The sequence below is a fragment of the Elephantulus edwardii genome, unplaced genomic scaffold (genome assembly GCF_000299155.1).
Source record: "Elephantulus edwardii isolate Elephantulus edwardi_28Jun2011 unplaced genomic scaffold, EleEdw1.0 scaffold00215, whole genome shotgun sequence".
Classification (NCBI taxonomy): domain Eukaryota; kingdom Metazoa; phylum Chordata; class Mammalia; order Macroscelidea; family Macroscelididae; genus Elephantulus; species Elephantulus edwardii.
This window is the reverse complement of record NW_006399965.1, coordinates 3,157,278-3,172,166: the sequence shown is the minus strand read 5'-3', so window position 1 is coordinate 3,172,166 and position 14,889 is coordinate 3,157,278. Positions and strand designations below refer to the sequence as shown.

The 14,889-nt window shown below is 41.9% G+C and overlaps 1 protein-coding gene across 1 annotated transcript in view; it reads right to left on the bottom strand.

Annotated features, from left to right (window-relative positions):
* Positions 1 to 918: 918 nt before the first annotated feature.
* LOC102846997 (chromosome unknown open reading frame, human C3orf33) overlaps positions 919 to 14,889 on the bottom strand; it is a 25,107-nt gene continuing 11,136 nt past the window's right edge. The window contains exons 3-5 of the mRNA XM_006897784.1: positions 9,745 to 9,892; positions 5,563 to 5,723; positions 919 to 1,317 (exon numbers count right to left, since the gene is read on the bottom strand). Of these exons, the coding sequence (XP_006897846.1) occupies positions 919 to 1,317; positions 5,563 to 5,723; positions 9,745 to 9,892 (708 nt within the window). The remainder of the gene's footprint in view (positions 1,318 to 5,562; positions 5,724 to 9,744; positions 9,893 to 14,889) is intronic.

Sequence of the window (14,889 nt, the reverse complement as noted above, 5' to 3'; positions counted from 1 at the left end):
TTTAGTTTTCTTATGGTAACACAGGTGGAAAATAGCCATTCTTTTTTACTAGAAGTCCAAACACCCTCTCTTGTGGCACAGTGCCAACATCACCAGTGCTCAGGAAGCAAATGGGAGAGATGGATGCTCAAATGTGAAATATAAACAATCTGTTCATTTTAAATAACCAAAAGTGATGAAAGGAAAAATAAAATAAATAAAAAATTAGTGGCCCCAAACAACTAAGACAACAAAATATTAAGCTCTTCAAATAGTTATACTACATTTTAAGATTTCAATCAGGTAGCTTTTGTAAGTTAAAAAGGGCACGGAGAACCGGGTGAAGTGAAACAAAGGAGTTTATTCTTGGGCAGGTTCACCATCTGAGGTCAGAGAAAGGCAGGGTCAGGCAGCAAAGTCACAAATGAGGAAATTACAGGCCAAGTTTTATACGTATGGGCTGGGGGGTAGGGTGGTCAGCTTGGTGGTCAGTTTCCATGGAAAACATTGATTGGGTGTCCTTTGTTAGTTCCCAACTATATGGAGCCACTCAGTCCCTTTACGTGAATTATGTCATTGCTGATGGTTAAGTAAGGTGTGGTTGGTGGTTGTGCTCTTTTCTGATTGGCCATTGCCATCTTACACCAGGCAGATTGGAATGTCTCCCAGAAGGTGTGGTTAGTGTGGAATGTTGCCCAGTTCCTAGGTGGCCTTTCAGTTTTTTCCATTTTTCTTAAATGTGTACAAAATTTACATGCTCACAATTTAAATTTTAAATTAATTCTGATATCATTTATAATAATCATCTTTTTAATATTTAAATACTCTCAGACTTTGATCATGAGGGGAAATTTCTATTTCCACTCAAACAAAAATATTCATATATTTACAAACTTTACTCTTTTATAAATAGGTCACTTCAAGGAATCTTGGAATATTTCACTCTTTTCTCCAAAAATATATGCGACTCTTAAGTTCTCTGAGCTTCAGTATTAAGGAGTAGCTATTCACTTTTTCTTTGTATGTTTCATAAGTCCTTCTGAATTTGTCAAAATAACCTTTTTTTAAGTTGAAATTTGATCCAATTTTTGAAAAATAAGTGTCTTCTTTCCATATTTCTCTCCAGGAGCCTCTGAGTTTTTCCATATAACTTTGTTTTTCAGAGTCTTCCTTCCATATTCCTTCTCCTTTTTTTACGGCCACTAGTTCTGCTTTAAGTAAGTTTCTGTGAATTTTCCAATACATTTTGGAATCATAATTCAGTCCTTTAACAAGAATAGTTTTGCCAAGACCTCTTCTCAAAATTTCTTCATTCAGGCTCACATTAAAATATCCACCCTTAAGTAAAAATAACACAAACAATAAATTAATAAAACTGTTGGCATCGGGAACATTTTTTTTCACCTTAAAATCATTCAGTATCTTTAGTTCCAGAAAAACCCTAAAATTTAAAACAAAAGGATACTCAAAAACATAAATCAGCTATTGCTAAATCCAAGAATTTTATTATTTGAAGAGATTTACTCAAAGTCTAAGCAATTCTCTTGTAACATAATTCTTGACAAATTCATTGGTTTACCCAAAGCAGCACAGAAACAAAAGTGTATTAAAAGGCGTTCACAGTTTAGTGATTGTTTTCAGAGGGTGTGGGGCACATATACTGACATAATGACAGAGCAAAAGGGAAATAAACTAAAACAAAAAGCAAAACAATAACTGCTGAATCGTCAAGTGAGATCTAGAGTTTCAGTAACCCTAAGACCTAAGCAATATATACACATGTTGTTGTTAAGTGCTGTCTAGTCATAGACGACTCATAGTGACCCTATGAACGAAAGATCTGAACACTTATATAACTTTCATCATTTCTCCAAGTTCATAGGGTTTCTGGAGGCAAGCTATTTCAGAAGTGGATGTCACTCCTGCTTCCAAGCTTGTTTTAATCGGAGAGCTCCACCAAACCCTGTCTACCGTGGTGACCAATATCGCATTTGGCACATCAGTGTTACAGTGCATCACAGCAACCCCGAGTTACCTCTGAATGTACACATATTTATGTTAAATAACAGTAGAACAGTCCTGGTTCTCAAATCTTCATCCTTCAGAAAATTTCATTCATGGGATACCTCATTCCCTATGAACTGAATAAGCAGGCCTAATTTCATTATGTCCAGTGTAAAGGAAAACTCACATAGCTAATTTCTACATTTGTTTTAGAATTCAATTTAATAAAATTAATTTCAAAAAATACTAATAACTTATCAGGTTACTCAGAAAGGTAATCAAATTTTGTTCCTTTAAATGCAGTGAGTTTTTGTGCATGATAATAATTTAGGGGAAAAATCTGAAACCGTTATCATCTTGCCCTCAACTTCTAAAATTTCATTAGCTCACTCTCTTGAACCAAAATCAGAATAATTAAAATCTATTCTCATTCATCAGTAAAATTCAACAGAATATGATCATCAAGTTTTGACACCATCTAGGAAACAGCAGTTCAAATCTACCAGCAGCTCTGAAGAAAAAGACAGGCATTCTCTTCCCATGTGATTTACTGCCTCTGAAAACCCACTGGAGGGTCAGTTATGAGTCAGTTCTGATTCCAGTGTGGTTTTGTTGTTATGTGCCATCAAGTCACTTGAGATTCACAGCAACCTTATAAACAATAGCTCAGAACCCTGCTCTATACTGAGCCAACCTTATTGTCTCTGAAACACCTTTGCCCATTACCTGAGTCACTGAGTCAATCCATTTCATCCAAGGTCTTCCTCTCTTGCACTGTCCCTCCACCTTCCCAGGCATGATGCCCCTCTCCAAGGGCTGGTCCCTCCTTACAACATGTCCAAAGTATGTCAGATGGAGCTTCAGCATCTTTGCCTCCAAAGAGCAGCCTGGTTTCATCCTCTCTAGGACAAGCCCGTTTATTCTCCAAGCGGTCCATGGCAGCACCACAGCTCAAAGCATCAGTTTTCCTTCTAACATCCCTAGTCATTGTCCAGCTCTCTGATGCATAGCAAGTAACTGTGAAGACCATGGCCTGGATCAGAAGCACCTTAGTCTCCAGACTGACACTGTTGCTCTTCAGTACTCTGGAGAGGATCCCTGACAGCAGATTTTCCCAATGCAATTTGTCTTTGAATTTCCTGGCTGCTGGTACCAAGAAAGTGGTTTGTGTACCCAAGCAAACTGAAGCTGTTAACAATCTCAACAACAATGGCAACAGGAAAAAAATCACGTAAAGATACACAAGGTGAAATGTGGGAGCCAGAGGCAGGAATACCGACTTGAATACAGGCTTTTCTATTGGTTACCATGATCATTCACAGCACTGACCTTGCCTAACACCCCACCTATCGATGGGAATAAAAACAATTATCCCACAGGGTTGTTCTCAGGATAAATGAAATAATACATGCATAATGCCTAGCTTGGCATCTGGTACATGGCTTACTCAAATATATTACCATGATTTTTATCATTATCATAATTATTTTTGGTAATTATACTCTTTAGTCTAAAAGGGAAGCTAATTTTTTTTTTTGGAGAGGTCTGTGAGATGCTTTATATAATTGTGCATTAATCAAATAAGAAAACTCCTTGTCCTCTAGATGGAACCCACAGAGCTGATGTTCCTGCCAGTTTTTAGAGGCTGTTTATACAGCACAGGAATTTGCTATGAATAAATCATTGAATGCATAAAAGTTGATCCTTCGATCTCCCACCTCATATCTGTCACCAAGTCCATTCTTTTTTATTACCATTCCTGCTTTGGTGTTTCTAACTTTTGTGTTCTAGTCAACAATAATTATTAATGCATCTTGACTGTACGCCTGGGCAGTTTTGGACTGCAAAGCTGGTAAAAACCCTCAATCTCCTCCTCTCTGGCTTTTGTTGCTGGTGCACATATCTGAATAACAGTTGTATTAACCGGTCTTCCTAATAAGCGTATGGAAGTCTCTTATCACTCACAGCACTGTGTTTCAGGACAGGTCTTGAAATTGCCTTTTTAGCTATGAAACCAACACCATTCTTTCTCATCATCTCATTCCCGGAATAGGAGACCATGAGACTGTCTGATCCAAAGTGGCCCATGCTTGTCCACCTCAGCTCACTGATGCCTAGAATGTCAATCTTCATGCATTTCATTTTATTTTTGGCAACTTCCATTTTCCCCACATTCATACTTTGTACATTGTTGTTGTTGTTATTGTTATGTGCTGTCGAGTCACTTGCGACTCATAGCAACCCTATGTACAACAGCTCTAAACTCTGCTCTGTCCTGTGCCAATCTCACTGCCTCTGACACACTCATCCCGATTACCCCAGTCACTGAATCAATCCATCTCCTAGAGGGCCTTCCCCTCCTGTGCTTTCCCTTCACCCTGCCAAGCATGATGTCCCTCTCCAAAGACCGGTCTCTCCTTACAATATGACCAAAGTATGTCAGGCGAAGCCTCAGAATCCTTGCCTCCAAGGAGCAGCCTGGTTTAACCCTCTCCAGGATGAATCTGTTTGTTCTCTTAGCAGTTCATGGCACCTTCAGCACTCTTCTCCATCACCAAAGCTCAAAAGCATAAATTCTTCTATCCTCCTTGGTCATTGTCCAGCTCTCTGATGCATAACAAGTGACTGCAAAGACCATGGCCTGTACCAGATGCACCTTTGTCTCCAGAGACACACTGTTGCTCTTGAGTACTTTAAAGAGGTCATTACATGTTCCAAATACCAATGGCTTTTCCCAGCCATTTCTACTCATTTTCTAGTGACTTTCTCTCTATGTCTAATATTAGAAGTACCATGTTCCTCTATTCACAGAGTTTTCAAAGGCCCTTTGTTTCAGAAGTGGATGGCCAACCCTTCTTCCTAGTCTGTCTCGAGCTAGGAGCCCTGTGGCAAGTTCTTCTGCATGGGTGACCCATCTGGGCACCTCAGATACCTGACGGAACCTAACAACACCACCACAACGGCACAGGAGGATGCTGCATGTCCTTCTCCCAAGGAGCAGCTGTGGATCTGAACCATCCGAGAGGCGCGACCTCTAGGTCAGCAGTCCAACTCCGCATGGACGACACTCTTCTAAGTCATAACGCACTCTGGCCAATCTGGTGTAATGAGGTAACCCGGGTTTGCTGTGACACTGAGTCTTCTGCCATTTGGGTTTCTAGTGCCATCATGGAACAAATGTGCCACAGGTGTGCCAAACACCATAATGGCTATCCATCGTGGGCTCCCAGATTGATTCAAGTTTGGAAGTAGGAGTGGCATCCACTTCCTAAGCCTCTTGAAAGTCTATGAACTTGGAGAAACAACAGTAGCTATAGAAAGGCCACAGGCCTTTTGTTCACAGAGTCGCTATGACTCGTGCTCATCTCGATGGCAATAAACAACAGCAATAACAATATGGCTAAAATGCTATAAAATCTAAATATTAAATACTTGGAACACTTAGATCATCTTCTGTATATAATCACAATTATTAGAAAGAGGAAAAAATTCCAAGGTCTCATGTTAAAGTTTCAATAAACAAGTTTAAATATAAAAACAGGGTCAACTAATAGCTAGCCATTTATTTACACAACTTACCCTGTTCAGTAATAAGTAGCAAAAGAGGGCTGAGTTCTCCCTTCCCAGAAGCTGGAACCACAGGAGCTGGGAAGGTTTCAGCTCCTGCTGTAGCCATTCCTTCCCGTGTTCAGTCAGCTCTACCCCAGCCAGCTTCACCAGCAAAGCACCACGCGGCTCTTCTAAAAAGTCAGGAAGAAAAGCGCTCAGTGTTACCAGCATGCTGCAAAAGCAAATTCTAAAGTAAGTGGACTTAAAATGACAGCAAAATATGTGCATTTGTAAGTAACAAGCTACTCTAAGTTGCAATGCAATCCTGAAAAGAGCACGGTTCAAATCCACCAGATGCTCTGCTGGAGAAGGAGGGGCAATCTCTTCCTGTGCCAGTCAGATCCGATTTGATGGTACACAATAACGACAACAAAGCAAAACAAACAAGAAGATACTTTAAATGCAGGTCGACTTATTTCTTTATCCAAGTTTTCTTTGAATAAAAGAAAGAAAGAAATGGAGGATTTGTTTAAAAATCTGGGGAACAGAACAGTGAAACCCACTGTAGTAGTGGCATAATAGGATATGAAATTAATTTAACCTTTTTTAAAAATTCTTTCAAAATTTAATTTATATGTAAATGAATAAATCTAAGAACCTCCGGTGGCCTCGTCAGCATGAAGCTGTGCTGCTAACTCAAGGGCACATGGTTTGAATCCACCAGGCGTCCACAGGAGAAAGACGGGCGATCTCTTCCCAGGCAACTTAAAGCCTCTGAAAACTCACCAGAGGGTCAGCTATGAGTTCATCCCAATTCAATGGCAATGAGAGGGAGGCGTCGTTTTCTGCACATATAAATTCTACCAAAACCACTGTCCTGGAGCAGACACCAACTTCCATTCGGTTCCAAGGCTGTAAATCTTTTGTAAGCTCACCTTTCTCCTGAGGAGTGTCTGGTAAATTCAAACTGTTGATCTTTTGGTGAGCAGCCCCGTTTATTAAACACTGTAACAGCAGAGCTGCTTCCACATAGCCAGATGCATGGATAGATAACTCAGTGAAATAAACTCTACTATCAATGATTCATTGTAGAGAGGATTAAACCAGGCTGCTCCTTGGAGGCAAGGATTCTGGGGCTTCGTCTGACATACTTTGGACATGTTGTAAGGAGAGACAGGTCTTTAGAGAGGGACATCATGCTGGGCAGAGTGGAGGGACAGCGCAGGAGGGGAAGACCCTCTATGAGGTGGATTGATTCAATGACTGGGGTTCTCGGGATGGGTGTGTCAGAGGCAATGATATTGGCACAGGATAGAGCACGGTTTAGGGCTGTTGTACATAGGGTTGCTATGAGTCGCAAACGACTCGACGGCACATAACAACAACAACATCATCATCAATGTTGTTGTTAAGAGCCACTGAATAGATTACCTCTCATAGCGACCCCACGAACAGCACACCTGAACCATCGTCATCATCTCTGCCACACTTGACCCCACTGCTGCAGTCACTGTGGCAATCCATCTCATTGAGGGTTTTCCTGTCTTTCGCTTGCTTTTCTAAGCTGGTGTCCTTCTCCACAGAACAGCCTTTCCTGGCAACATGCCCAAAGCGTGAGAAGTGAAGCTTTGCCCTCTTTGCCTCCAAGGAGCATTGTGGCTGCATCTCTTCCAAGACGTATCTGTTTGTTCTTTGGGCAGTCCATACGATAGTCAGTACTCTTCTCTAACACCACAACACAAAGGCATCAATTCTTCTTCTGTGATCTTTATTCCCTGTCCAGCTCTGAGATGTAAGATGCAAGTGACTGAAAAGTACATGGCCTAAAAAAAAAAAAAAAAAAAGAAAAGTACATGGCCTGAGTCAGGCACACCTTAGTCTTCAAACTGACATCATTGCTCTTCAGTATTCTGAAGGTCACTCACAGTGGACTTTCCCAGTGCAATACATCTCCTGATCGCCTGACTGCTGACACCAAGGTTGCTGACTGTGGATCCAAGTAAGACAAAATTGTTGACAATTTCTCTCTTTTCTCCGTCTATCATGATGGTACCTATTGGCCCAGTGGTGAGAATCTTTGTTTTCTTGATGTTGAGATTTAGGCCCTATTGAGGGCTATGGACCTTGATCTTCTGAAGCAAGAATCTTCAGTCCTCCTCAATTTTAGTAAGTGAGGTTGTATCATCTACATAACACAGGTTGCTGGTGAGTCTTCTGCTCCTGATGCCACACTCCTCTTCATGGAGTCCAGATTTACAAACTATGTGCTCAACATACAGACTGAATAGTTATAGAGAAACACTAGAGCCTTAAATGGTTGGTCACAAGAGCCAAGCTCATGCTCACTTATGCTCTTTCTAAGGAACGCTCTCCCCTCCATATTCACTCACTTTCTAATGAAATAACAACTCCTCAAAAAGATTTCCTGACTACTCAACAGCATCGACGCTCCTTTTCCACGATCCTTAATTATTCTCTCTCTCAGCATGCAGCTCTTTTCCATTTGTCCGTTGCCTGCCTCCCAGCTAGACTGTAAGGATTAAGTGGTAGAGAGGCCGTACTAGTTTCACTCAGCATTGTCTACAGGTAGCTTCAGATCAAGAATGTACCAGGGGATCAGTGTTTGCAGAATTAATGCTTGAATGAAAAACTAAATGATTAAATAAAAATAATGTGGGAAGGAAAAGAAAAATATAGAGAGCCAAATTCAATAGATTCTTTTATGTAAAATCAAGGGTTCATATTTTCCCCTCACAGAAAATCACTAGAGAATGATCAGGAATTAAGTGACAGCTGGACTGTATGAAGAAGAACCTGACAACAGGATTGGAGGAAGACTCACCAACAACCTGCAAGATACAGATGACACAATCTTGCCTGAAGAAACTAAAGAAAGTTTCAATTACTTGCTGCAAAAGATCAAAGACTAACCTTCAATACAGACTACAACTGAACATCATTAAAACAAAACTCCTCACCACTGCACCATCAGGACAGACGGGGGGGCGGGGGGATTGAAGTTGTAACAATTTCCTTTTACTTGGACCCACAATCAACACCCATGGTAGCAGAAGTTAAGAAATCAAGAAACATTTGCATTGGAGAAATCTATTGTCAATGACCTCTCCAAAGTGCTGAAGAGCAATGATATCAGCTGAGAGACTAAAGTGCGCCTGATCCAAGGCACGGCGTTTTCACTGCTTCACATGAATGCTGGACACCGATTAAGAAAGAACGGAAGCCTGTGAATTGTGTTGTTGGTGAAGAGTACTGAATAGTCAATGCACCGCTAAAACAACAAACAAGTCTGTTTTGGAAGAAATCCAAGCAGGGCACACCTCAGAGGTAAGGACGATTAAACTTCATCTCACCTACTAGGGACATGTTTTGGGGAGGGACTGTTGCTTTGTCAGGTGCCACTGAGTTGACCAGAACTCACAGTGACACTATGAACAAAAGATTGAAACCCTGGCCTATCCCAGGCCATCCTCACCCCTGTGACACACCTGAGCTCACTGCTGCACCTATCGTATCAATCTATCTAGTTAAGGGTCTTCCTCTCTTTCACTGACCTTTTCAAGTATGAAGTCCCTCACCTAGAAAGTGCCTATGCTAGCAACATGCCCAAACTATGTGAGCTGAAGCTTTATCACCTTTTCCTCCAAGAAGCACTCTGTCTGCATCTTCTACAACACATATCTGTTTGTTCTTCTGGCCGTCCGTCGGATATTCAGTACTCTCTCCATTAGGACTACACAACTGAAACCTCCTGTCATCTTTATTCAGTGTCCAGCTTTCCAATGCACAGCACGTGATTGAAAAGACCATGACCTGAATCAGGCTAGTCCTGGGAAAAAAGTCATCACGCTAGGAAAGATGCTAGACATTACATCAGGGAAAGAGAGGAAGATCTTCAACAGGACAGACTGACATGGAGGGGCCGACTGACATGGTGGGACAGGCTCACACGGTGGGACACAATGACTCGGTTGGACAGGCTGACACAGTGGGACAGGCTGACACGGTGGGTCTAATGAAGAGCTGAGCATGGTACACGTGAGGGCGGCTTAGGCATGCGTGTGATGGAGCAAGGATCTGACCTCGGGTTCGCAGGGTTCCTATGAGTTGTAGTGAACTCGACAGCACAAAACAATGACACTGAGAGAATGCTACAAGTATTATTTAGTCTCAATATTCTTACACATTACTTACTTTTCCAAGAAGATAAAATAGGTAAAGTAATTGGAACGTGTTCAATTTCCAACCCGTGTTCGGTTATTCGACATAATCGTCCGCGTAGTTTAATATTCTTTTTTATAAATTCTGTTGGAATATCTGAAGAACTTGTGAATTTTGATGTCTGGTTCACAAGGAAAAAAAAGATAAACTTTTATTTCCATTTCTGGTTTTAAAAAAGTCATACTTTTTATCATAAAAACTTGACAATCATAAAAATTGTATGTCTTTCAAAATGTTTAATACTTTAACAGAATAAAAAGGTTTTATAGGACTATTACATAGGCTCTTACATGTTTTATAGAATTATTATATTGTATTATATAGTCAACACCCTTGGCACCAGCAGCCAGGAAATCAAAAGACGTATCGCATTGGGAAAGTCTGCTGTCAGGGACCTCTCCAGAGTGCTGAAGAGCAAAGATGCCAGTTTGAAGATTGAGGTGTGCCTGATTTAAGTCAGGATCTTTTTAATCACATGTTATGTACCTGAAAGGCAGTGGATAAGGATGCCAAGAAGAACTGATGCCTTTGAGCTGTGGTACAGGAGAAGAGTGCTGTTCTCTATGGACAGCTCAAAGGACAAGCAAGTATGTCTTGGAGAAGGTGCACCCCAGACGCTCCTTGGAGGTACAGCAATGAAACCTTACCTTGGGCAGACTGTTAGGAGGGGCCAAGCCTTGGAAAAGGACGTCAAGCTTGGGAAGGTAGAATATCAGCAAAAGAGAAAGATCCTCAACAAGATGTATTGACACAGTGACTAATACGGTGGCTCGAATGTATCTGATAGGACGAGGATGGGGCCAGGTCAGATCCACTGTTCACTGTTGTTGTTTTTTTAATTTTTTTTACATTTTATTTTATTATTTTGTGTATGTACCATCAAATCGGATCTAACAGGTACAGGAGGAGATTGCCCCCTCTTTCTCCAGCAGAGCATCTGGTGGATTTGAACCATGTACCTCTGGGATTGCAGTGCAGCTTCTTGCCACTAGGCCACCAGGGCTCCCTTAAGGTTGTTGTTCTTACGTGCTGTCGAGTCACTTGTGACTCACAGAGACACTAAGTACATGGTCCTGAAACCTCCTCTATCCTGTGCCAACCCTATTGTCTCTGACACACCTAACTTCATTACCCCCATCACTGAATCAATTCATCTCATCCAGGGTCTTCCTCTCCTGCACTGTCCCTCCACCATTCCAAGCATGACGTCCCTCTCCAAGGACTGGTCTCTCCCTGAAACATGCCAATGTATGTCGGATGAAGCCTCAGAATCTTTGCCTTCAAGGAGCAGCCTGATTTCACCCTCCCCAGGATTAACCTGTTTGTTCTCCTAGCAGTCCATGGTATATTCAATACTCTTCTCCAACATCACAGCTCAAAGGTATCAATTCTCCTTCTATCATCCCTAATCATTGTCCAGCTTTCTGATGCACAGCAAGTAATTGCAATGATTATGGCCTGGGACAGAAAAAAAAAACCAGAAACAATCATTCTGTGTATACTATTTCTGGTTGTTGTTGTTATGTGCCGTCGAGTCGCTTGCGATTCATAGCAACCCTATGTACAACAGCCCTAAACTCCGCTCTGTCCTGTGCCAATCGCATTGCCTCTGACACACCCACCCGATTACCCCAGTCACTGAACCAATCCACCTCATAGAGGGCCTTCCTCTCCTGCTCAAAATACGCCTAGTGGCAGGAGACTGCACTGCAATCCCAGAGGTGCGCGGTTCAAATCCACCAGATGCTCTGCTGAAGAAGGAGGAACAATCGCCTCCTGTACCAGTCAGATCCAATTTGACGGTACACACATTAAAAAAAAAAAAAAAGAATGAATGAATAAATAAATAAATAACCTCAAAATACAAATTCATTGCCGTGGAATTGAAACCAACTCACAACTGACTTTCCACTAGATTCCTGAGGTTGAAGTCCTGCAGGAGGGGGCTGCCCATCTGTCCCCCTGAGAGGCGCAGGCAGAGAGGCAGAGCCTCTGGGTCAGCAATGCAGCTCCCTACAGACGATACCACCCAATCAGAGAACCACAATTCCTGCCTTCTGAAAGCTCACATCCTCAATGTATTACACATTTGATAAAAAAAAAAAAAAACAAAACAACAAACACTAAAAAACCAACAGTGAATGCCTGTGTCTGGCACATAAATCTAGGTCACTACTCTACTGTGTATTTACATAATTTATTCATGTCGGTATTTCCAGAAAAAGCCTAAACAAAACTGACTCAAATGAGATGGTTACTGTTTGCTGTTAGCTGTCTCTGGCTCACTTACTCTGTCATTCTGCCTCCTGGTGACCGGATGCGCGTGCAGAGAACTGCCCGCTGGGCTTTCACCTGCAGCCCTTCCAAAGCCAATCACCGCATCTGCATCCCAGTGTTTGGAGCAGGTTCAGAGGCCGACCTTTCAGAACCTACTGTATTTTACACAAATAATTCAGGAGTCTCACTATTACTGTAAGCAGTGCAGACTCTCTCTGTTCATGTCCTATGTGCACCACGGCCACTATACACCTGTTCACGATCTTTATGTGGGTGTGAGTGATGCAAAAACTAGGGTAAACATGTGAGGTAACCAAGGACTCCCAACTTATATTAGCTTGAATGAAAGGATTTGTTAATCTTTCATTAACAAAAGTCTTTTTTTTTTTTACTTTGTAGAAGAAGGTAAAAGAAAGGGGAAAGAGATCAAAACAAAGAGGAAAGACCAAAGCAAAGAGGGCAGATGCTGAAGAGAGAGATGAATGGAAGATTCAAAGAGCAGCATGAGAAGTGAGTATAGTAAGAAAATGTGTAAACAGCGGGGGTTAGAAAACCAAAAGGGAAGAACGTGATGCCCAGCAGTTCTCAAGCTGAAAGAACTGAAAAACAAATCCAACTCTCAACTTGCAATGCTGAAGGACTCGATGGGCAAAATCTTCAATGATGCCGGAAGCATCAAAAGAAGATGGAAGGGATATACCCGTCACTGTGCCAAAAGGTTGACAATGAACCATTTCAGCAAGTAGCATATGATTCAGACCCAATGGTAACGAAGGACGGAGTTTAAGCTGCACTGAAGGCATTGGCAAAATGATGAGGCATTAGGATTAAAGGAATGCAAACAACAATGTTTAAAAAAAACATATGTAGCCTGAGATGTGCTCACCAGTCTATGCCAATCAATCTCGAAGACAGTTACCAGACGAATTGACTGGAAGAGAACAATTTTTTTCCCCATTAAAAAAAAGGGCGGGGACTCAATTGAAAGTGGAAATTAGCAAACAATATCATTAACAGCACATGCAAGTAAAAATCTAGTTGAAGAATATGTTGTTGTTGTTGTTGTTGTTATGTGCCGTTGAGTCGTTTGTGACTCATAGCGACCCTATGTACAACAGCCCTAAACCCTGCTATATCCTGTGCCAATCGCACTGCCTCTGACACACCCATCCCGATTACCCCAGTACTGAATCAATCCACCTCATAGAGGGTCTTCCCCTCCTGTGCTGTCCCTCGACTCTACCCAGCATGATGTCCCTCTCTAAAGACCTGTCTCTCCTTGCAACATGTCCAAAGTATGTCAGATGAAGCCCCAGAATCTTTGCCTCCAAGGAGTAGCCTGGTTTAACCCTCTCTAGGATGAATCTGTTTGTTTTCTTAGCAGTCCATGGTACATTCAATACTCTTCTCCAGCACCACAGCTCAAAGGCATCAATTCTCCTTATGAAAAGAAAAAAATGACTGGAACAGTATATCTACGGGGAACTTCCAGAAATTACAGCTGGATTCAGAAGAGGCTGTAGCATAATGGACAAACATTGCTGGTGTCAGATGTATTTTGGATTAACAGCAAAAAAAATCCAAAAAGATGTTTTTGTATGTATGTTTTATTGACTATGCAAAGGTATTTGACTGTGTGGATCATAACAAATGATGGTTAACACTGAGAAGAATGGGAATCCTAGAACACTTAATTGTGCTCATGTGCAACCTACACCTAGACCAAGAACTGCTGAGTGAATAGAACAAGTGAACACTACATGATTTAAAAATTAGTGAAGATATGCATCAGGGTTGTGTCCTTTCTCCATATCTATTCAATCCATATGCTGATCAAATTATTTGAGAAGCTGGACTATATGAAGAAGGTCACATTAGGATCAGAGGAAGACTCATCAACAACCTCTATTATACAGATGACATACCTTGCTTGCAGAAAATGAAGAAAACTTGAAACATTAACTGAAGAAGATCAAAGATCAATACAGCTTTCAAGACGGATTACATCTCAATATCAAGAAAACAAAAATCCTCACCACTGGACCAAAGGCAACATCATGATAGAAGGAGAAAGGAGCGAAGTTGCAAATAAACTCACTTTACCCCACAACCAACATGCATGATTACATGGCTTGTTGTTGTTATTGGTGATTGCTGTTGAGTGGAACACAGCTCGACTCATGGCGACCCCTGAAGCCTTTCTATAACCACCGTCATTTCTCCAGGTTCACAGAGTTCCCAGAGGCATGTGGTTTAGGAAGTGGATGCCACTCCTGCTTCCAAATTACAGGGTAGCAGCAGTCAAAAAAGCAAAAGACGTACTGCGTTGGGAAAAATCTGCTTCAAGTATCTCCCTAAAATGCTAAAAGAGCAATGACGTCAGTTTAAAGACTAAGTTGTGCCTGCATTTTCAAATACTTCTTCTGAATGTGAGAGCATATGAAAGGATGACGGAGCAGTCTCTGCCTTGGAACAGGACTGCTGGGGAAGAATGCCGGAGAGCCCACGAACTGTCAGAGAACAATTCTATCCGTCTCGAAGGAAGTACGACCAGACCGATCCCTAGAAGTATAGATGGTGGAACTTGGTCTCACATATTTTGGGCATATTTTCAGGAGAGGTCAATCCTTGAAAAAGAAAGTCAGGCTGGGAAAGGTGGGGAGTCAGAGGAAGAGAAAGAGCTCAACCAGCTGAATGACAAAGTGATGCAGCGATGGGTCCGAGCACAGCAGAGGCCCTGCAACCAGCAGTGCCAGGGAGCGATACAGTGATGGGGCAACAGGTCCGGAGCCCAGCAGAGGCCACGCAGCCGGCACAGACACCAACACAGTGACGGGGCAC